Source organism: Colossoma macropomum, unplaced genomic scaffold, assembly GCF_904425465.1.
Source record: "Colossoma macropomum unplaced genomic scaffold, Colossoma_macropomum, whole genome shotgun sequence".
Taxonomy (NCBI): Eukaryota; Metazoa; Chordata; class Actinopteri; order Characiformes; family Serrasalmidae; genus Colossoma; species Colossoma macropomum.
The window spans coordinates 32,666,183-32,687,649 of NW_023494802.1; the positions used below are offsets into that span (position 1 = coordinate 32,666,183).

Here is a 21,467-nt window from a genome sequence, read left to right on the forward strand (position 1 = left end):
TTCTGTTTATACCGGACTAAGTCCTTAAAAAAGAAATAAAAGTAAAATAAATTCAGTAAAATGGAGACCTCTTAATATCTTAATACAAACATCAACAACAGCAATTAATGATATTGAATGAAACTCACACAAAGCATGCCTTGATTCTCTAGCGGATTTTTTTCCTATAGTACACAGAACAATCAAAAACCTTAAATAACAATAACAACAACAAAATAAAGGAAAGTAGCTGCCAGTAGTCAGAAGTAACACAGCACATACTGTGTGTTTATCCATATATGCGATGTAATAATAAAACAGAATATTAATAAGAGCTTTAAGTGCTTAGAAAGAACGAATCCAGGGGAGGAGAAAGTGGAAAAAGGCAGGCCGACGTAAATATTCCCAAGTTACCAATTATTCCCAGAAAATGCATCATCATACAAAAGTGATGAACGACAGTTCTCCTCTTGAATTCCTGCGAGACTGTAAGTCCTGAATTGTAACGGTCAATGCCTGGTGAGGATGAAATATAATTAGAAACGTTATTTTAAACTCGCTGCCGTACACAGACAGTCTGTGATCCCAAAAGAACAGAAGTGACTCTGTTCACCTTGTCACCGCACTGAAATGTGTGAAATACATGGAAATATGATGTGTGTTGTATTGCACATTGTAGAAGCTGCTTCTTTATTAAAACTGACAACGATGTCTTCCTCTTTGTGATGTACAAAATGGCCTCCCTCATTTGTTAGAGTATGTGTGAAATTTTATCCCAGCGAGAGGGCGAAGGAAGGCTCATTACTGATTTACTGAGGTCTAGCCAAATGATGAATGGACATTAATTATTGCTAGACTCTGCGCAGCTCTGCCGTAATCGACGCCTCCGAGTATTTGGAAGAACAACTGCTTGTAGGACACCATGCGTTGAGAGTAAGACTTGCTAAAAGGCACTCATTTGATCTAGGAGGCAATCACTGCATCAGAGAAAGACATTAAGGAGTCCTCTTATGAGTGACCCATGCAGCAAGCCATTAGGATTCATTCTCTTGCTGGTGTGAAGATGAAATACATTCCAATCTCCGTGTGGATGACGCACAAGGTCAGTTTTAAGAAACGACAGTACTTCGTGGCTACGGTCGACGAAGCCTTTTCCATGTGAATAAATGCCGATGTTGAGACATAACCGCTTTGAGGAGCATGATATCATCATACCGACATGTGCAAATTACATTAGACATACAATATTACTAAAAACAGCACTGACTAATTTGCACTTTGAAACTACCATCTCAGATAGTACAGTCCTAAAAATGCTCATCATTAATTACTAGGGACATTTTAAAATTCAACCACAGAAGAAACAGAACACCCCACCCCTACCTCCTATAAACATATACATAAATAATAAACATTTTGAAGCAGGGAACTAGATTAGAATGGAGCATAGTCAGTCGTGATTTGAACAATACATATTAAACTGTTACTTAGCAAAGACCAACTGTTATTTCCTTCATAAAATGGAGCTTCAGAACCTGATCATGTTATACGGCTTTCCCATAGTTGTGTGAAAAGCAAGCAAGTCTTTGACAGAACTGCCCCATCAAGAACTATGATCAAGGAGAACAGCTTGGAAGAAAGAGTAACGTTAAATCCCAAGCACTGACAGATAACAGGAAGAAAATGTCCATTAACCAGCAAGGCAAATGTACTCAGGCAATAGAAAAAGCACAGTTTAAAAAGGCTCGAAACGTTTAAGTCAGGCAATCGCTCTTTACTCAAAATGACTGAGAATACCAAGAACCAGCATTATGCCTTTAATGTTTAGCGTGTTTTAGAATTGCACTAAAGATAGCGATTTAGTTGGCACACTCTCACTCTCAGAAGTCATTAAATCAAGCAGCTTCCAACTGCCCTTCATCTGCGCTAATGAATTACAGGCACAGACCACCCACATTCTGAAACCAAACGAACACCGGCAGAAACTTGGAACTTCCAATCCAGTTCAGGCCTTTTAATTGGTATTAGAGGTAATGATCCACTGCGTCTGAGAAAAACTCAAATTCAGAGGAGGCTTAAGTGAATGGAAATGCACTGTACAATGGTGTTTCAGTCTGGTCACACTTCAACTTATTTCCTACCAAAAACACCAACCAGTTGTGGGTTAAGGCTGAGAACTATAACAAATTTAACTAGAGCTTCCAATTGCAGATAGAAACCTGGCATCAAAAAGCACGAGTGGTTCCTGGATGAAGGACCCTGAGAAATTCATATCAAATAAGCTAATTATTCTACAAATGCACGCCATCAGCATCAGAGCTATAAACTACCCATTAGAAACTTCTGCTCTGTGCTTGCTGCCGTCAGATCCTAAATTCTGTGTGCACGGCGCAATTAAACTTGAAAGAGATGCATGTTCGCAAAGCCTTTCTCTTTGAGAGTAGTTGCTTGTTTATTACTCATTTGGAAAACAGCATGAAAATAATTAGCTTTCTTATCAAGCCAAACAGCACAACACAAAATCAGAACCAATCCTGCTCATTGATGAAAAAGCAAATCACTTTCAACTGATATCAGTTCTCTAGCCTAAGCTTAAATATAACAAACAGAACTACCAGGGAAAAGAACAAGACCAAGATCATTTGCTTCTTTTGAGACATGATTGCTGTTCTCCACTTGTGACAGGCACTTTTTTTGTTTTTTTGTAAAAACCAATTTGCTGATCCACATGATGCACAGTTAGGGAAACGATACGAAAAGTTCCTCTTGAGAGATCTCCATTTCAGATATAAACAAATATAAAACAACACTGAGTAATCAGCAAAAATATTATTAAAATTAAATACTTTGGCTGAGAAAAACCTAAAAAGTATTTACGGGGTTATTTCTTAACCAAAACCTTAAAAAGAAAAAAATATATAGTCTTTATAAGTTTACAGGAAGTCCAAATATGCTTTTTTGACAGTCCAACTTCTTTACTGGAATGTCAGTCAAGTTCATTAAATAAATTTCAGCCCACCTGTGAAAGAAGGGGTTTGGTTGGCAGGTTATTCGGGGAGATCAGTGGGCCTGCAATGGGCGCTGCTATTGAGGGCGGCGTCTGGGCTGGGTTCTAGGCAAGCCTGAGGAAGCGCTGGCTCTGGAGAGGTGGTGGCGAGTGAGCAGGAGCCAAGGGTGCGGTCCAAACACACGGGACTGGGGGGAGCGTGAGCAGACGTAGCTGGCTGAGGAGGAGCCGGTTGAGGAGGGACTGGCGTAGGTTCTCTAGGAGGTGTGGCCGGTCGTTGGAAAACAGGCTTGTCAGACTTGGTTGCCGAATTTGCCGCTAGCTCTTTTTTCTGCAGCCCCGTGGTGCAGGACGGAGCTTTGGTCTCGGCTGCTGGAGGAGATTTGGATTTTGGCTCACTGGACTTGGCCTCTACTTCCTTGCCCTCATCCTCAGGTTGGTACTGCTGGAGGCGGATGTGCCAGGCCAGGCTGCACACAGCAGACACAGTCTTGAACTGGTGGATGACATTGCGAGGGATGAAGTAGATGTCGTCATCACACAGCTGTACGCGGACGTAGCGGATGCCCTCTCGCCGCAGCTGGTTCAGTTTAGCATCATCCACCCACTGGACACACTGCAGGGACAGGAGTGTTACTCGAGTGCAAAATCTACCTTACTCCATTATGACCTATAAGTTGTACTTATCCAGCTACAGCTGACTGTGTGCTGACCATACAATCATCGCAAACTAAGTGCAAAACACAGGCCTTCTAACACCATCATTAAAGGGGCATTCTGGTCTAAAACCAGCACTTATTACATTAGCTATGTAATAATCCACAGCCTTGTCAGTTTGATGTCAATTTCATGATTTTGCAACCTCTGGGTTTACGTTCATCAGCGTTCTCTTACTACAATACCCAGCATGCATTATGCAAATATATCATACAGTCACTGGGAATCCTTCCACAGTGATGAAACAAATCCAGTGAATTGCCACTGATGTAGAGGCTAATAAAAACAGACATGATATTTGGCTTCAGTAACTTTAGCTATCTGGCTAACAAACAAACAGCTGCCTCTCACATATTTGTCCCAAAGCAACTGCAGTTTTTCAAAAGTTTCTCCCACTTTGAAGAGTCATCAGAAGGGGGTTCCCCCTCTTACGCTCTCACCTATAGTTTACAAATGCTATCGGTAAAAGTTAATTTAACTTTAATTTTCAATTAACAAAAGTTCCTATTTAAATAGGTGGGTTTTTAAAATATACACAAGACAGGCAACTGGCTCCACTGGAGCTACTAAAAAATTAAGCAGCTATCAACAGTGGTGTTCAGGACCACTTTCAAGGTGATATTAGCAGAACTACAACAGTGTACCATATCAAAGTAAAATTGTAGCTTGCTTGTAATTGCTTGTAGCTTCAGTGCTCAGTGATCGCATCGCTGCTCAGTCTCTCTTTGCTCAGTACTCAGTGTTTAGAGTGTTATTTTGAATGAAACAGATTTGAAATAGTTCAAGGACAGAGCGTTTCACAAAGCATGGACAGAGAGTTTTCGTACAGTGAGAGTATATAAATCGTAGGCTTTGTCCATACACGCTGGACTATTCAAAAATACAGTGCGAGTGACCAAAGAACAATAGCTAACTAGCACTAGCTAACTACTTCATTCATCCTTAAGTAGGTTACGCAGTACGGTACCAGACTCAGTATCGGTCTGGAAAAAATGCTATCAATGCATCCCTAGTTTCATCCATGTTCTCTGATATATGTGCGATGCATGGTGGACAGTGAGGGCGTTCGAAAGCTGCTTAGGCACACTGAGCTAAAGCTAGCCTGGGTCATGGATTTTTGTATGTTTCATGGCTAGAAATGAAGGAGTAATTTAACTTGAGAAGACATAACTTCCATTAGCGCATCACTGTATATTTCAGTCATTTCATCAACTTTTTGGTTTTTGGTTATGTAATCATACATATATTATAACCGCCAGCCCGTAGTTTAAAATAAACTGGGTTGTTATGTCGGTGCGCTTAATACAATTTTGGGTCATTTTGGCCAGAGTTCCCCTTTAAGTTTCACAGAATTAGCAACTTCCAATCCAGTTCAGTCCTTTTAGTGAACATTGCACTGTGCATTAGAAAAAAATAAATTACTCAAATTCAGAGATTTCAGTGAATGGAAATGTACTCTTGCAAGTACAATGGTACAACAGCCTGGTTACACTTTCCAACATTTTTTGTCAAAAAAAAACAAAACAAAAAAAAAACTAACTGCTGAGATCTGTAACAAATTTAACCAGAGCTACCAATTCCAGAAAAATAATTAGCTCCTTTTGTACACTGTTCTAATAGTAGAGGCATATGAGAGGAATTTGACCTAAATTTACCCCCACACAAGGAACAATCTGAAGTGACAGCAAATCAAACATGTTTTTCAATCCAAGCAGCAACTATGACAAGCGAATTTTGCTTTGTAGAGGAAAACGTTTACGACCAGCAGAGACATTTGTGCAGAGTAAGCATGCTTTTGAATGTAGAAATATGTTCAGAAAAAGAAAATCACCATATACCACTTGTTTTTAAAGCATTTCAAGAAATCTTCAGCATTTTGTAAAAGCGTTTTGGAAAAACATTTAAAATTCCTTTTTTCAAAATTGCATACTTATTAAAAAAAAATTTAAATCTGATTAAAAATCCAGACATACTGTCCTTAGAGTGACAAACTGACCATGGTATGAACTCTACCTTGGCCCTCTGGTTAACTGCAGGGTCAGTGGGTACTGCAATTCTTAACAAGGCTTTGCTTTGAGTCACAAATCAAGCCAAATAAACGTATAAACAAGCCTAATGCCCCAGGCTCTTGCTTATCCTTTCAACGGCACAATAACTCCCTCACTTCAAACAGTTCTCCACTACAAATGGAGCTGTTTAAGCTAGTACTTCCTAATCTGTGAGCAATTCTTTTGTTCGCAACCTCAAAAAGACAAGAGTACTGTACCTACCTGTGACACAGGAGGCTCATACAGGTCAAGCTGAAGCCTCTGCACGACGTCACTGAAGTCCTCAGCATGAAAACAGACCACGTCTTTGGTTATCCTCGGTCGGTCACTCCTGCGTGACAGATCACAGATAAAAAGCAACATCAAAAGGTCAGTCTGTTTACGGTCAAGAAGCCATTTCCGCACAGCCGTTCAACCATGTCATTACAGTATGAGATATATCCCAGGAGGTGTGTGAACACTATCACTCACCACTCTCCAAACTGCACTGCCTTCAGGACCCCCACGGCGGCCGTGCTCTGCCAGTCGAAGCTCTGGCCCACATGGTCTGCATGGGCTCTTGTCCTATCCTCAAACAGAACCTCCCGGGGCTCGCTGGTCCGTGGCAAGTAGTGCAGGTTCTTGATCTCATTCATGGATCTGCAAGCACCATTGGAGGCCCATGTTACACAACTTGTCTAAAATTCATAACAGTCCATGTTTCTTACCCCAAACATTTCTAATATCACAAAGCATAGCTTATAAGTAAAGCTGTTGAAAATGCACCCAGCTAAACTCTCAAATAAAGCTAATCCTCAATCTAGCAATTGTGCTTATTGCAAATTACATTCGACTGCAATTTACTTTCCAATTTGTTAGTGAACCCCTTAATGTGACTGTCACAGATTATCCTGCATAATTTTTGACCCAAATTATTTCTTTATTGTATCATGTCCAAGCAAACAAGGCACGCATAATTTTGCAAGAGTTTTAAAACAATAATCAACTGTCATTAGTCAACATTAAATAGTTAACCAGCAAGCCTAAAGGACAAAACCTAACAAAATGAATGACAAAACAGACTGCATTTCCGGTTCTAAAATCTAACTGGTGGAGTTTTCAGAGCCAGTCTAAAACACTCAATATGCACACATTAACTGAATTCTGTATTAATGCTCTGAGTTATAAAAACGTGTTACTTGTATGAACTGCAGAACACAGTTCTAAATGGTGGAAACTGTATTAAACATACTCTGCGTAAGAGATGGGTTTGTTTATACTAAGGAGCTGACAATTATGTTATATATGACTGCACACTAAAACGTGATAATGATGGGCTAATGAAATATATTGTAAAACTCTTAAGATACCACTTGTTAATAGCCCAAAAAAAGAAACAAATGCCAAGATCATGTCCACCATGTCATTTTCTATAAGTTTGCACACCCATGTGTAATTTCCTCACACCGATATGCACCACAGTTTCTTTTTGGAAAGCACAAATAAACCAGCCATCTGTATTATCACTTGAGGATGTTTGCTTTGGTTGTGGTACATCATTTTGGTACTATCACCCACAAAACATTCTTGTGAACACCACTATTTTTAGCTGTGCGCTTCATTTTTTGTAGGCCTATTTTGTGGATTCAACTGCCTGTTGCATTTAAAAATGTTCCTCAGCTTAAAGAAAATAGGACCTGTTGTTTATTACAAATGAACTAAATCTAATGTGTTTTTTTAACCAGTAGCACTGGTCAAACAGTTAATCAATTACATCTCTAGTGAGGACACACAAACATTCAGTGATCGGCTGCGTATTACACACCCCTGAAAAATCAAAAGCCAAAGTCGTGATAACCACGTTGTGGAGGCCTACATACAAGGTCTTTAAAACAAGCATTTCCACCACTGTTCACTTTGGTGTTTAACTCTACTGTAACACATTAACATAAATCAAACGCTCAATGAATAAGGTGTGTTAGAGCAAGAAAAACATTAGACCTGTCTTACACAGTGATCCTCCAGGAACGGAACCGCTCATTCCTGTCGTGAACCCATAAGCCAAGTGTCACTAAACATTTACCAGAATATGTAACAACAGGACGGAGGTTATAAAGATGTTTACCTGCGTCTCTTAAACGGAGACTTCGGCATGTCAGCTGTGGGAACCATCTGCTCTCCTGGTCGCACCCACATGATAGGCCCGTCGTCGCTTTGAGAACGACAGTCCAGCTTCAGGCTGGACAGACTGCCCCATGGCAAGGTCATCTGCACAGACACACAGCTCAATAATTACAGCCTTCTGGCACTAATTCTGTCCAAACACAGATGCAAACCCTGCACAGCCAGGACATTAAACCAAGCGAGGCAATCTCAAGTGCGCAGCCAACCGAATGACACCACGCTATACTAACAGATGTCCTTAAACAAAGTGAGATTTCAGAGAATTATTTTAACATGCACTAGTGAAGAGAGGAAAAATTCAACCGTGAAAGTCATGAATTATCTGTCCTTGTGCCATATACTGCCAGTGGAATGTTTGCTAACCTTGAGGAATGGCGATTCCTCCAGCATGTCCAGGAACTCAGGGAAATAATCACCAACTTCCTCATCCACGGCCCCCACCAGGCTGATCTGTCTCATGGGGCCGGCCCTGTACGTCCCCGAGCAGTATGTTCGGCTTACCTGCAACAACATGTTCCTTTAAAACCCAGCCACCAGCCACAGCTCGAATGTAAGTTTGACACAGATGTGGACGATACGGCAAAATAATCAAGAGGTTTTTACAATACATGATATGTATCATGATATTCTGACACAAAGACATAAAGCACTAGTGGTGCCATATTTAAAAACTCTGATACAATGATTGTTATTCAACGTTTCACGTACCGTGCTGAAATAATCCAACTAAACAGGACTAACTATGCTCTTTTTAACGAAACACTCCAGGCCAGTGTTCTTCAGATAGGGATGATATCCTACGAAAAGCATACTGTTCATCTTGATGACAATAACATATCGCCATATTGCCCACCTCAAGTTCAATGTAATGTTAATGTTATGCATATAACCCAAGTGAAGAACACAAATTCTTGAGGATTTCCTTGACAGATGTCTTTATAAAAAGATTTCAAGTCTTCGCCCACCTCTGCACTGTAGAACCAAGTCTTAATTAACAACAACCTGGGTTATTTTTACTTAGAAACTGTAAATGTTTTCCATGGGTGGCATAATTATGAGACACAGGAGTTGGTTGGAATAATTTTGTGTTGGTTGTCTTCTATAAGCACCCTAAAGTACTTTTCTCAGTAATGAAAGCACTTGAACTCTACAGTCAGCTTCTCTGTTCGAAAGAGCATTCAGAATCAAATGTCAATATCAGCTCATTGCCTACTATCTAAGTGTTCCAACAGGTCTGTTAATGCATGTTTGTTTAGCCAAGGGCAGCTCTCTGAAACGTCATGGAGCAAAAGCCGCGCCGTTTGGCCTCCAGACAGCAGAGGCGAATCTAGCATACAGCACTAGGCACTTCCGCAGATGGTTAATGCACTTTGGACAGTGCCACATACTGGATGCCAGACTTAAGTAAGCAATAAAAGTCTCTGCTGTGTTGCTCCTCTGGTGGTTAGCATGGTAAGAATGGTGCACTTGACAGATGCACAACCCCCGCTGGGTTGCTATTCATGACTTTTAAGCTGGCATGCTGCCTGAGGAAGAACTTTCATTGAAATGCACGCTTGCTCTTAGCTACTCCATGACCCATTTTTACCAAAGGTTTTATTAAGAGTGTGCACAAATACATAATAAAAGTTTTTAGACTCCACACGTCAAGTGCTTCAGCTATCTTCATTTTCAGGTATTTTCTGGGCTGCGGGCACTGTATGTAGGGAAAGATGTCAACAGCTGAGAAGCTTTAGCTTGGGCGGTAGTGATAAAATTCAATACCACAATATGTTTGTCGCTGTCAGAACAAAATCCTCTCTCTCCAAAAAAGTTACTTCACACGAAAAGGGAAAACAGTCTTAACTTTTAATGTGAGTTGATGTGAAGAAATTTTATTCCAAGTCATTTTGGACCATTTCTATTTGTGTTTGTCATAAAATTGTGCTACAGACTAAATCGCAGCTGATATTAAGCCGATAATAAATAAAAAGTGACAAAAATGTAGATATAAGGTTTTTTTCTGACTGTGACGTTTTGCAAAGATATCTGAATCAATCTCTCTCTCTCTATTTATCTATCTATCTATCTATCCATATATATATGGATAGATAGATATAAAATTTTTAAGTCAGCATTAATAAAGTTAATGAACCTAAACTTCCTAGTTTTACAAACCTGACAAGCTTCTTTTGATCTAATTGTTATGTTCTGTTTCTATTCCAAAGGGAATCATACAGTGCATATTAACTACCAGGGCAACAGGCATGCGGCTATATTAAAGCCCCAGGGAAACTAAATCTGAGTTTTCTATCTAATTAGGTTAATCTTGTTTCTCTGAGTCTAAAATATAGATGTACAAAGTATGTCTTATGAATACCTTCACAAAGGCTAATAAATGTCTGCTGTATTTCACCAGTATTCTCCCCTTTCGATGTAAACTGGATAGTTCTAACAGTGCGTAACATTTCCATAAGCATTCCTCTTACCAACCACAAGGCTGACATCTCTTGCCCCATCCACACAAAACAGTTTCAGAATCGGAGGGACTTAGCGAGCTAAAGCTAACCCAGTATAACCAAAAGCTGGCAAGTTAAACCACCTGTCTGTAGCTGCCTGTCACCTGTTCATTTGGTTATCCAAACATGAAAATTGTTCGATCGTTCATTCTTTCATTCACATGGTGCTTAGTCTGTCCATTTGTTTATCCGTTTGTTCCTTTGTCCATCCGTCCGTTTGTCCATTACTTTTTTCATCCAGTTTACCGTCACATAAAAGCTGGATAATGATTTTAGCTTTGTATTAGTAGAGAGCTGTCAATCAAGCTGCTCATTAGCCACACCCACACAGTTCTCAGATAATCAGTGGTTTTTAAGCCATGTTTTATCATATTTATATCTTACATTTTCTCACTCCAGCTTTGCTAGATGTTTAATATACCACTCAAGTTTAGTATCATACAAATATTTTTCATATTTTACTCTGTGTTCCTGAGATTTTAAGGAATAGAATGATATCATCATTAAAATCATCTTTATCTTTTAACGCAGCTAAAACTAACATCAGTATATGACAACATCAGCGTGACATCAATATTAGTATATTGGTACAGTCCACATATCACCCAGCACCTTACCTGGGAGTGAAAGTTAGCGATGGTAGTAGTCTCAATGTCCTTCTTGCCTAGGATTTCCATTTTGACTGGTGTGTTGGGAAAGTTGAAGGCAAAATAGTCCAGGAAATCAGGCAGGTAGGCAGCAGCACCATGTATCACAGACAGCGCGTAGCGCGCCGCTCCCTTAGAAGTTTCGCTGAAGGCCAACTCGAGGAACTCCCGGGCGAACCTCTCAGTGTCTCCAGGCCGCAGAAAAGAGATCTCGTCAGCGTAAGCGTGCAGCACCGATGCCCCTCCGTTGGGCTGCCTCTCCTCATGTATGAGCCTGCTAAAGCAAGAGCCCGTCTGTAGGCACGAGCTGCGAATGAAATGGTCTTGGTGGGAGAGAAAAGGCATCTGCACCCCTTTGGGGGTGCGATACTCTTCCAGGCCAGGGCTCGTCTGACAGAGCTTCTCATCTTTGATGTACGAAAGTACGGCCGGCTCGTCTGAGGAAGGGGGACAGTCTCCCGTCAACCCAGCACACATGGTCTGCACCTCCTTGTTGTACATCCGCAATCGCTTGCCACGCTCATCTTCCCGATGTCTCTTCTTTTTCTTCTTCTTTTTAAGCAGGTACTCCTCCAGGGTCTGAGTTTTTCCGTTCTCATTATGGCTCTCTGAAAGGGGCAAATGACAGTTAAATTGGTATTAAAGCTAAAATCAAGACGTCAAACATAACACCTACTTAAACATATCAAGAGATATTAACATTTATCCAACACACCTGTCTCCTACCACTTTGTTAGAAACACCAACCTTGTTGGTGCTCCTGATTGATGTACAGTTAGAGACAGCTGCTCGTCTGCTGGATCATTTGAGTCAGCCATCTTTTAGCCTTTAACAGTTGGATATTTTTGGGTGTTGAATCACTCTCAATCCATCAGTGAGACTGATGTTTGCAAAACCCCAGCAACACTGATGCACCCAATACACTTATACCAGCAAATGCACTACCATACCACTATCATGTCCGTGTCACTGCTGTGCTGAAAGTGGTCCACAACATGAATAATATCCAGTGAACAGTGGTCCTGGGGTCAGAAAGTGACCAAAGATAAATGGGCTAGAGGGTGTTTGATAAACAGCTGGTCTGTAACTGCACCTCAACAGTGAAAATACAAGACAGTGGTTTTTAATAAAGTGGATGTGTCCCCCTTCAGCACTTTTAAGACACTTGAAAGTTTTTACTTCATGGTTTCTTTTGAAATAAGAATATTATTAGTCCCTTCCAGCTACAGCTGAGGACAAAGAAATGCAAAACATATCTGTTATCACCAACTCCTGTCTGAGCTGGGCAACAGTATCTTAGTACTTCACAGAGATAACTGAAGTGAATAGTCAACTGAACAGGCACATAAAAGCGTAGCTTATAAACTCATATTAGACAAGCCTTCTTATTCTGAGGCGTTTCAATGTAGCTGCTGCACCATTTAGGGTGGAAAGTAAAGTGTACATTAAAATCTGACGAATAAGAAACCAACTTCACAAGTAATAGCTGGTTTATTCTCACGAATACAACAAATACTGGGACCCAACTTGAAATAATTAAAAGGACTTTTTTTAATTAAAAGGATTTTTTTTCTTTTTTTTGAATATACAAACAATAATGTCAGGCTGAATAATTAAAAGTAAACTAGCATGACTTTACTGCTTTTAAGTTAATTTTTAGTAATGTTTTAAATTTTAAGTGACTAAATTTTCATTAACACAACAATGTAACATTTGAAGATAAATACGTAGGCTAAATAATCTACATACTGCGGTCAGACTAAGTATTTTAAAACTAAGAATTAAAACATATAAAGTTTACAATATGGAAGTTTACTTCATTAACACAACACACTGACAACCACCAAGGTTTTTATTTTTACCTGCTACATAATCTTTTGTTGTTTTAATAAAGAGAGTTAAAAGTAATAAAAAAAATTTAAATTACAAATAGCAAACAATACATAAATATAGGTAATAAGATGCTGATATGTGGGTGTACCCATATGGAAATCTGGTGTATGGTCATATATGCAAAATATATGTACCTATAAGCTGTGTACATGTACATACATACCAAATATTTGGCATACATAAACCATACACATAGTACTAGGGTGTAACTCAATTCATATCATAATTGTTGCTATTTGTTTGTTTTTGAATGCTGAATTATTTAAATATGTCAGGAAAGAATATTTTCATTTATTTCATGATTTTATTGTTTTTGTCCCATATTTGAAAAATATGTATGTCATATATCTGTCCACATGTGACAAATATAAATTAGAAATAATAGAAATAATGATTTAGGTATGGTAACATATCCCATATATTTGAAATCCATATCTTGCGATATTTCAGATTTTCCTATGGGCACTGCGGTAATAAAAACTTATGGCAAAACTGACAACAACAAAAAAACTTTTTAAAGAAAAATAAACAATTTAACTTTTGCTCGCTACAGAGCTCCCAAATTATATGAACATACTTTTATCCTCATGATGATGGACACTCACATTTCTGGACACAGTTTGAGGCGGTCTCGTGAAAATGACCCCGTTACTCTGAGACAGACACCAAAAACCAACAACACGTACAACTCGGTCCACTCGGTCCGCTCGGTCCGCTCGTAACGTTCATTAACGGCTCCGCGCGTGTTAGCAGCGCAGGCTAACGCACCGAGGAGGAGTTCCTCAGCTGGCTGCTTTTCTTGTTACCAGACAGAAGTTAAACAGCTAACCTAGCACGGTTAAACCGATACCCTGCTGACTGCGTTAACCTACCTTTCTTTTTCTTGTTTTCCGGGACTTTCACGTTCGCCTCTGCGTTTTCCTTCTTCGCCTTTAGTTTTGCGTCCTTCTCGATGCGTTTCTCTTTGCGCTCGCGCGGCTCGGCCTTGGCGACCGTGAGCGGAGGGAAGGTGAAGAGCGGGGCGGGCTGCAGCAGAGCGGACACGGCCGCCTTCGGAGAAACTCGGGCCGCTGGAGGAGTCTTCCGCGGCGTCCATGGGAGAGCGGCGGCGGCTGCTTTCTTGGGGCCGTGGTGGTGCTGCTCGCCCGACGGGGTCCGTGGCTGCGCGAGCGGCCGCTCTTTGGTGCCGAAGTGGCGCGGCTGAGAGTTATTCTGCTGCTGCTGCGGTGGCTGTTGTTGTGGTGGTGGATGCTGCTGCTGCTGCTGCTGCTGCTGCTGCTGAGGTAAAGCTGCCCGTTGTTCAGCGTGTTGTTGTTGGTGGTTGTGTCGGTGGTGTTGCTGGTTATGTTGGTGATGCAGCTTCACTCTCTTCGCCTCCTTCTCCGCTCTCTCGTGCCTGTCGCCGCACGGCGAGCGCTCCCGCTTCTTCTTCTTCTTCTTCTCCCTGGCCGCCGCCTTGTCCCCGCCGTCCCTGCTCTTCTCTTCCACTTTTCCTCCACATTTGACGCGCGCCAGGTCGACCTGCGCAGCCATTTTGCTCGGGGGGGGGAGAAAAATTTAAAAAGCCTTCGCAAAGTGAAGCGCGCATGTCGTTCGGGGGTTCGTAGCGCTTGGGATGTGTAGTCCGTGAGTAGCGCGCGCCCTATCACAGGCCACCACTTTGTAGTTTTTGTTCTCGCCTCCAGCTGCGCGCATGCGCGGACCGTGGTGTCTTGTGGGAGATGGTGTTTTCGCGGACCTTCGCCGTTCGGACGGCTGCGTGCGCCGCTGCACGCGCCTTGTCCAGGAGCTGACGTCACCGTGTAACTCAATAGGCGGGGAGGTGCTTTTTCTGCAGGCGAGACAGCGCTGCGTGCAGAAGACAACGCTGCCAGTGGAGGCGAGATTACAGTGCAGGGACGGGCTCTCAGAAATGAAGGCAAAACACCTGCTGAGCACTCAAACTGAAACCAGGACAATGATGTCACATGCTGTGACTGGTAAATGCACAAACAGTAAAAGTACGAGGAAATTACAAAAACAAAAGTGATATATATATATATATATATATCCAGAACTCTATGTATACATATCCATCTATTAATCATACTATAGCATTGATATTTCTTCTACGCGTAAAACTCCTGCAAACAATGTATTGTTGCGGCTCATGAAGGGTGTTTGGAGGCGTGGTACACAGAGCTGCGCCACGCGCCCCACCCCCCTCTGGAAAAAGGACGTTATTGTTTCATGTTACTGATGTTGTTGCTCCTTAGTGTAAAGTGAGTGCACATATTATTTGTGTTATTCTCTGTTGGTCTGTTTGGGTACTTAGTGTGATTTTGTGCTAACCATGCACAAATGATGTGAAAGTGAAGCTGTATGTTTTTCATGTGCATCTTCATGTGCCAATTCAGCTGTGCCTGGCGCTAAGCAGAAGTGCTCTAGGTGCTCATGTACCTGCCAGGAGAGAAGCATGACAACCTAGCAATGTTGACCACGGCTCTTCAGCGGCAGTTCAGACAGACGCCAGCAGTGCTGTCAGTCAGGAGGCTGCTCTTAGACAGATGGAGGCAAGAGGGAGAGGGTACTGGCGGTGGGGTTGAGCACTATGGTTCATCAGGCATACCCAGCTATCGAGATGGTTGTGCAGCAGGAGCTTGCGCTGCAGTATTTCCTGAACGCGCAGCAGCTGGAGGAACTGAAGCTACAGGTGTGGCTCACCAAACCGGCTGGCTTTTGTCGCTGAGGCTGTGACAGCGAAGCCCATCCTCAGTGAAGAGATATCAAGAAGAGTAACACTGTGCTTGGTGGTGGAGGAGCTTGAGGCGTAAATGGTGTGCTGCACGGCCTATGAGCAAGTAGTGGTGGAGTGAGTGGTATGCTGGCGATGCAGGATAAGGGGGCACCACTGGCAGGGAAACACAGGGGAACATCATTGAAAAGCTGTATCTGTCAAAGGGGGTGTTACTAAGTAGCCTACGGGCTTAGTAGGGTGTCCAAACTTTTGCACACGCCACAATTACTTTTTTATTTTACAATATGTTTTATTTTTTAGTAAGGGGGCTTTCGCAGTCCATCACTTATAATGAAGTTGTAATCAAATTAACTACCTCCAGAATGCCTTGTATCTCTAAAGTGGTGATCAAATCTCTGCAAATAATTTATCAAGGAATTACGATAGGTTAGAATATGTTATATTATCTTATTATATTATATATTATTATCATTAAATCCCCAAAAACTTGGAAATCTTAAATAAAACATACTTAAAATACTTTCTGGTATCTAGCGTATTTCACCTTATATTGTAAAAGGTATAATTGAATAAAACAGCAGCAATAATTAATATGACAAGTGATTAGAAACTTTTGAAAGGTAGGAAACATACACTAGAAGTATGTGGACACATAACCATCACACTTATACAAGTTTGTTAGACATCCCATTCCAAACCCATGGACATTAATGTGGAATTGGCCCCCCTCTGCAACTTTAACAGTCTCTTCTGCGAAGACTTTCCACAAGGTTTTGCAGTGCGTCTGTGGGAATTTGTGCCCATTCAGTCAAAAGAGCATTTGTAAGGTCAGGCATTGATGTTGAATGAGAGGGCTTGGCTGGCGGTTGTGGCTCCAGTTCAACCCAAAGGTGTTTGTTGGGGTTGATGTCAGGGCTCTCTGCAGACCACTAGAGTTCCTCCACACCAAACTCATCAAACCATGTTGTCATGGATCTTCCTTGATGGATCTCCGCCAAATCTAATTCATCCATCAAACTGCCAGATAGTGAATTTCACAAACTGACCTGCGGCAAAGGTGGCATCCCATGACAATGCCATGTTCAAAGTCTCTGAGCTCTTCGGTAAGACCCATTCTACTGCCCTTGTTTGTCTGTGGAGATTGCATGGCTATGTGCTTAATTTTATACATTTGATAGCAATGGCTAAACACCTGAACTCAGTAATTAGGACCATATTGTACCAAAACCAACACACCACACAACAAAAATGAATTCTCAGTAAAACTTTATTTATCAGTGCATGAACAGAATGTCATGACCAGATTCATTTATTTCACCACTCTATATATATTTATATATATATATATATACTCATCTTTTTAATTACTTAAAAAAATAATGGAGCGATTTACAGATTTTTTTTCTGAGTGAAGGCAAGTATTTATACAGGTGCTGTACATTTTATAAACATTTACAACTACCACAATGTAGAGATCCAAAAGCTTTTTTTTGTTTTGTTTTTTTGTTGTTGTTTTTTTTAGATAAAGCAAAGCAAGGCCACGGTTTCATACACATGAGATATGAGATGCACAAGGGAAACAAACCACAAGAAGTCGTCCAGTCTTATTTTCAGTTAGTTCATTTGAGCAGTCCCTAAAGGCTTCACATTGTTAATCAGGACTAAACAGACACCAGTTCTCAAATATTACGTGGTGGTGTACATACATTTTTATTGCAAACTCATCTGCCCAACCAACAAATTGGAAGCTGAACTATTTGGTTGTAAGTCACAAAAAAAAGTCAAGCTCAACAGGCTTAAAACTGTTTCATTACTAGGTGTAATGGAGAGGGTGAGAAGAAACCGAACACAAAGTCGAGTGCTGATGAATTCAAATGAACTCATTAACTCATGAAGTATCAAAGCTGCCACTTGTTCATACCCCCTTCTCAAGAACAGGAAAAAAGAAGTGCATATAATCACATATATATTGAGAATCACAATGGTATTTAAACATGTGAAAAAACCCAACATTTTTTATACATTTTGATATGTTTTTGCTAACACCGATCATATGTACAGGGCCATTTTACACACAAATATATGGGGATACTGCCACACAGTCAAATGAGCTACATTTGATGAGCTACATGAGCTTAGGTTAGAATGTTTTCTTACATCACATTTGTCTCTTATATAGAGACAAAGTGTTCTTGTTTTAAACCCACCTATTTTAAAACAATGATATCAGGTTAGTTACAAAAAGTTAATTGATATGTGTTATGAAAAATAAAAAGAAATAGGGCAAAAATATATGTTAGATTGTATGAAAAAATATGATTTACTCCTAATACCATTATAACTTCATTTCATTTTAATGACCAAGAATTTAGTCCAAATGCTAATCCCACATAGCTTGCTGTATGACAAAGTATAATAGTAAAAGCTGCAGCAATATGAAAAATACATTCCCTTAAATGTGTAGTGCACAAAGTCAGCAATTCTAAAGCAGCAACCAACTGTACTGGAAGGATGAAGCAAGCTGTTTAGAATCTGAGTTGGAGCACAATGTTTACATATATTGTATATGATTGCAAAAAGCTATATATATATATATATTTGTTTTTTTTATCTCAATAAATTACATAGGCTTCTTCATAAACACACATGTAGTAAACAATATACTTAACCACAAGTGTCTGGTCATTTAAAGATGGATGCACATTGAAAAATGATTTAAAATACATTGCAAAGCTTGCAACTGTAATGTTCAACCTAAATAGCAAGAGCTATTTTCCCAGTCAAAGATTAAGCATAGGCTTGGCCTAAATTGCAATGCCAATGATAAATGGCCACTGAAAATCTTTAGTCTAGGCTTAGGCTTAATCTTGGTTTGGGAACTCGGCCCTATGTGTGCACAGTCTGGTCACCTGCCTGGATTGCATGTCAAAGTATAGTTCAGTCAAGCGTTATTAATGTGCCTAACAATAAAGCAAAGGTAGTGATGCTAATGTTCTCCTTTGTTCATGGTTAATCATCTCAACACTGGTTGCGCTATCCTTGCAAGGACAATTCAAATTGCACTGATGCACTTCAGATTGCAAGGACATCTGGCAAATCAAGCTTAGCGAAAAAGGTCAAGGTAACTGATTGTACACACACTTTTCTGAATCTTTGCAGGAGTCTGAAATAAGAGCAAAGCCAAACAAAAGACACACATTCCTTCACGTTTCCGGAAAACAGAGCATTCAATCTTCACACCTCACAGGGTTTCACAGGACAGGAGCACTGGGATTTGTGTCAAGTCTTCCTACCAGGAGTCTCCGATTGGCACAATACAAGTCTGACGAGTCTTACTGTAGATGCGACGAATGCACCAACATAGACATGAGGACATCTGAACACATATTTGAGAACACTGAATACCATGAATGCATCATCTCAAAGTCAGCAAAGATAACAATATGATGTAAAAGTCAGGTAAAAAATATGCATCCAATACACAGTGATTCAGAGAACCCATCCTTTGACCGCAGTCGGCTCATGTCCCAGCAATTCTGATGAAAAGGAACTCCAATTCTACACTGAGCACCGGCTCCATCAGATCCCCTCCACCTGAGAATGAATCTTAGCCGAACTAGGGACCTTCCATGGCCCTGGAGTTATGGGGGCTTTCTTGGTGCTGGGGTTTCCATTCCAGGAAGTGTCCGGTGGGACGCTACTAGATCCCCTTGTCTCCCTCTTGCTCTCTTCAGCTGGTACCCCTTTGTGCCTGCCCTCTTTCGCCTCCCGCTCTTTTAGCTCTCTGTCCTTCTCTCTGTGGCCCTTGCGGTTTAGGGTACTGGCCTGAGGCTCTGGTACTGCCCTCTCTTTGTGGATCTGGGAATGAGACTTTTGAGGTGCCAGATCGCTCTCGGTCCCCTTCTCCCTACGACGCCGTTCATTAGCCGCCTTCGTGTTCTCATGCCTGATCTCTCCAGTTTCTTTGTCCTGTGGGAGATCAGTGTCCTCTTCATGTCTCCTTTCTTGAGCCCCTCCAGAGCCAGTATTGTGCCTCTGTGGTTCCTCCTGTCCCCTAGACAACTGCCTGGCTCCAGTCTCCTGGTCCTTCCTAGGGTGCTTTCTAGGACTTGTTGAGTGGCCGTCCCTCTCCCTTTGTCCCTGGGCTTTTCTGTCCACATATATATCCAGACTCTGCATGCTGGCATGGCCATTCTTGCTCTCCACAAAACCAGAAGGTTTCTTCTCTGCTTTCTTAGGGCTACGTGATCGCTCTCTCCGCTCCATGCGAGAAGCATCTACCCTCTGAGGGCCAGCAGGATTGTCACTTTGAGACACACTGGAGTCACTTTTCCTAGGTTGGGATCTGGGATCTTTGGGATAGTGATGTTGTCCACGGGAGGAAGCAGACGCTGGGGTGAGGAGTTCCTCTGGGGCCATGATCCAGGAAGCAGAGTGGGTGCCCTCAGAAGGCGAGAGAGAGGGGGAGGACAAAGATGCTGGCATTGATGACTCATCAGGTGCAGGGTATCTTGAGAAGTTTGCAGGTGGACCCGTCATCATCTCCTTAACATCTAAAATGAATGGCGAGCATTATGGTTAAAAGCATTTCTTTGGAATTACCAGAATTATCATACAAAAAAGACACAAGTCATGTGTAGTTGGATGGTTCATGGGGAACCCTTGGTAAAATGGATTTTTTGTTCTGCTCCTGCTCTGAACAAACTTGAGTGTTATGTCTTATACTGGAACTGGAATAGAACAAAAATGTGGACTGCCCAGGAAATCTCCAAGGACCAGTTTAGGAATCTTTGTACTAAAACGTTTGTTTTTGTGCAAAAACAAAAGTTTTCTTTTTTGAAAACTACTGCTTTAATGTTCAGAGATTTCCCAAATTAAAATTTACTCTGTTCTAAAGACACAAACTACACACTCTCTGTTCACTCTCTGAGGCTTTTGGCCTCAAGCAACCGAGATATGCATCTGTGCTGGAGCGAGAAAATGAACATCTTAGAACGACACTGATGTTTCTGTTTTCCCTTGGGACTGATAAGGGTGCAGACAGAGGTGACGGAGCAAAGATGTCAAAGTGAACCAGAGAGCAAAATGAACTTGGTGGCACAGAAATAGTCTTCTTTTTTTTGAGAGATAACAGCATTCATTCTTTTATCTATGCCTAAAAAGCAACATTTTCAAAAATATCTGGTCACAAGAATTATCCTCAGGAATCCCTGCCTTGCAGCAATCATATATTAATGCACCATAGCAAAACATCACTTAGTCACTGCAATTTGCCGTGTAATGGTGTCGGTCATTATTGTTATCTCCTTTAATGAATCATCATGCAATTTAATTAATCAAGGAACCGTTTATTCCTTGACATACAAACTCTGTTTGATGTCAACTATGTTAATAAGCAATAAGAAAGTATTACTGCAACAGTTGCTGGAAAATATGGCACTATTTATTGTGCTAAGTTATATCACTTTGTGTCACAACCGGCTTATCTGAGCATATCATGGATATCATTTGTGTTTAAAAACTGCATGTTTAATTACAAAGAGAACACAATTAATCCTGCTTAACTGGATTTACTGCGGTGCAGTATGTGAAACCGAATTAAAATCATTGTATTTAGTTTTGATATCATCTCAGGAAGACTAAATATTGTGTAGTGAGAAAATGTCTTGAATGCGGTATCTTGATATGTTTTTGCCAAATCATATTTCTCTGTAACTTTAACAGTGAAAGGTCTGTTTCTGACTATGGTAAAGGGGTAAAGAGGTATGATAAGCAAAG

The 21,467-nt window shown here is 41.0% G+C and overlaps 2 protein-coding genes across 3 annotated transcripts in view; both read right to left on the minus strand.

Annotated features, from left to right (window-relative positions):
• Window positions 1-14,511, minus strand: LOC118822348 (lysine-specific demethylase 9). Its single transcript, XM_036591346.1, has 7 exons — window positions 13,825-14,511; window positions 11,030-11,667; window positions 8,278-8,415; window positions 7,856-7,998; window positions 6,223-6,390; window positions 5,974-6,082; window positions 1-3,602 (listed from the first exon to the last, which is right to left on the minus strand). The coding sequence occupies exons 1-7, from the start codon at window positions 14,483-14,485 to the stop codon at window positions 3,027-3,029; spliced, it is 2,433 nt and encodes an 810-aa protein (XP_036447239.1). The 5' UTR covers window positions 14,486-14,511; the 3' UTR covers window positions 1-3,026.
• A 2,647-nt stretch (window positions 14,512-17,158) lies between these two features.
• Window positions 17,159-21,467, minus strand: part of magi3a (membrane associated guanylate kinase, WW and PDZ domain containing 3a) — a 236,802-nt gene continuing 232,493 nt past the window's right edge. For both annotated transcript variants that reach the window (XM_036591340.1, XM_036591339.1), the window contains exon 21: window positions 17,159-20,242. In XM_036591340.1, the coding sequence (XP_036447233.1) occupies window positions 19,269-20,242 (974 nt within the window). In that variant the 3' untranslated portion in view covers window positions 17,159-19,268. The remainder of the gene's footprint in view (window positions 20,243-21,467) is intronic.

Coding starts and splice junctions, on each gene's coding strand:
- LOC118822348 (XM_036591346.1), bottom strand. CDS start 14,485: ATGGCTGCGCAGGTCGACCTGGCGCGCGTCAAATGTGGAGGAAAAGTG. Junction 6,391..7,855: donor TCTCCGTTTAAGAGACGCAG/GTAAACATCTTT, acceptor TGGTGCTTGCAG/ATCCATGAATGAGATCAAGA. Junction 6,083..6,222: donor GCAGTGCAGTTTGGAGAGTG/GTGAGTGATAGT, acceptor TCTGTCACGCAG/GAGTGACCGACCGAGGATAA.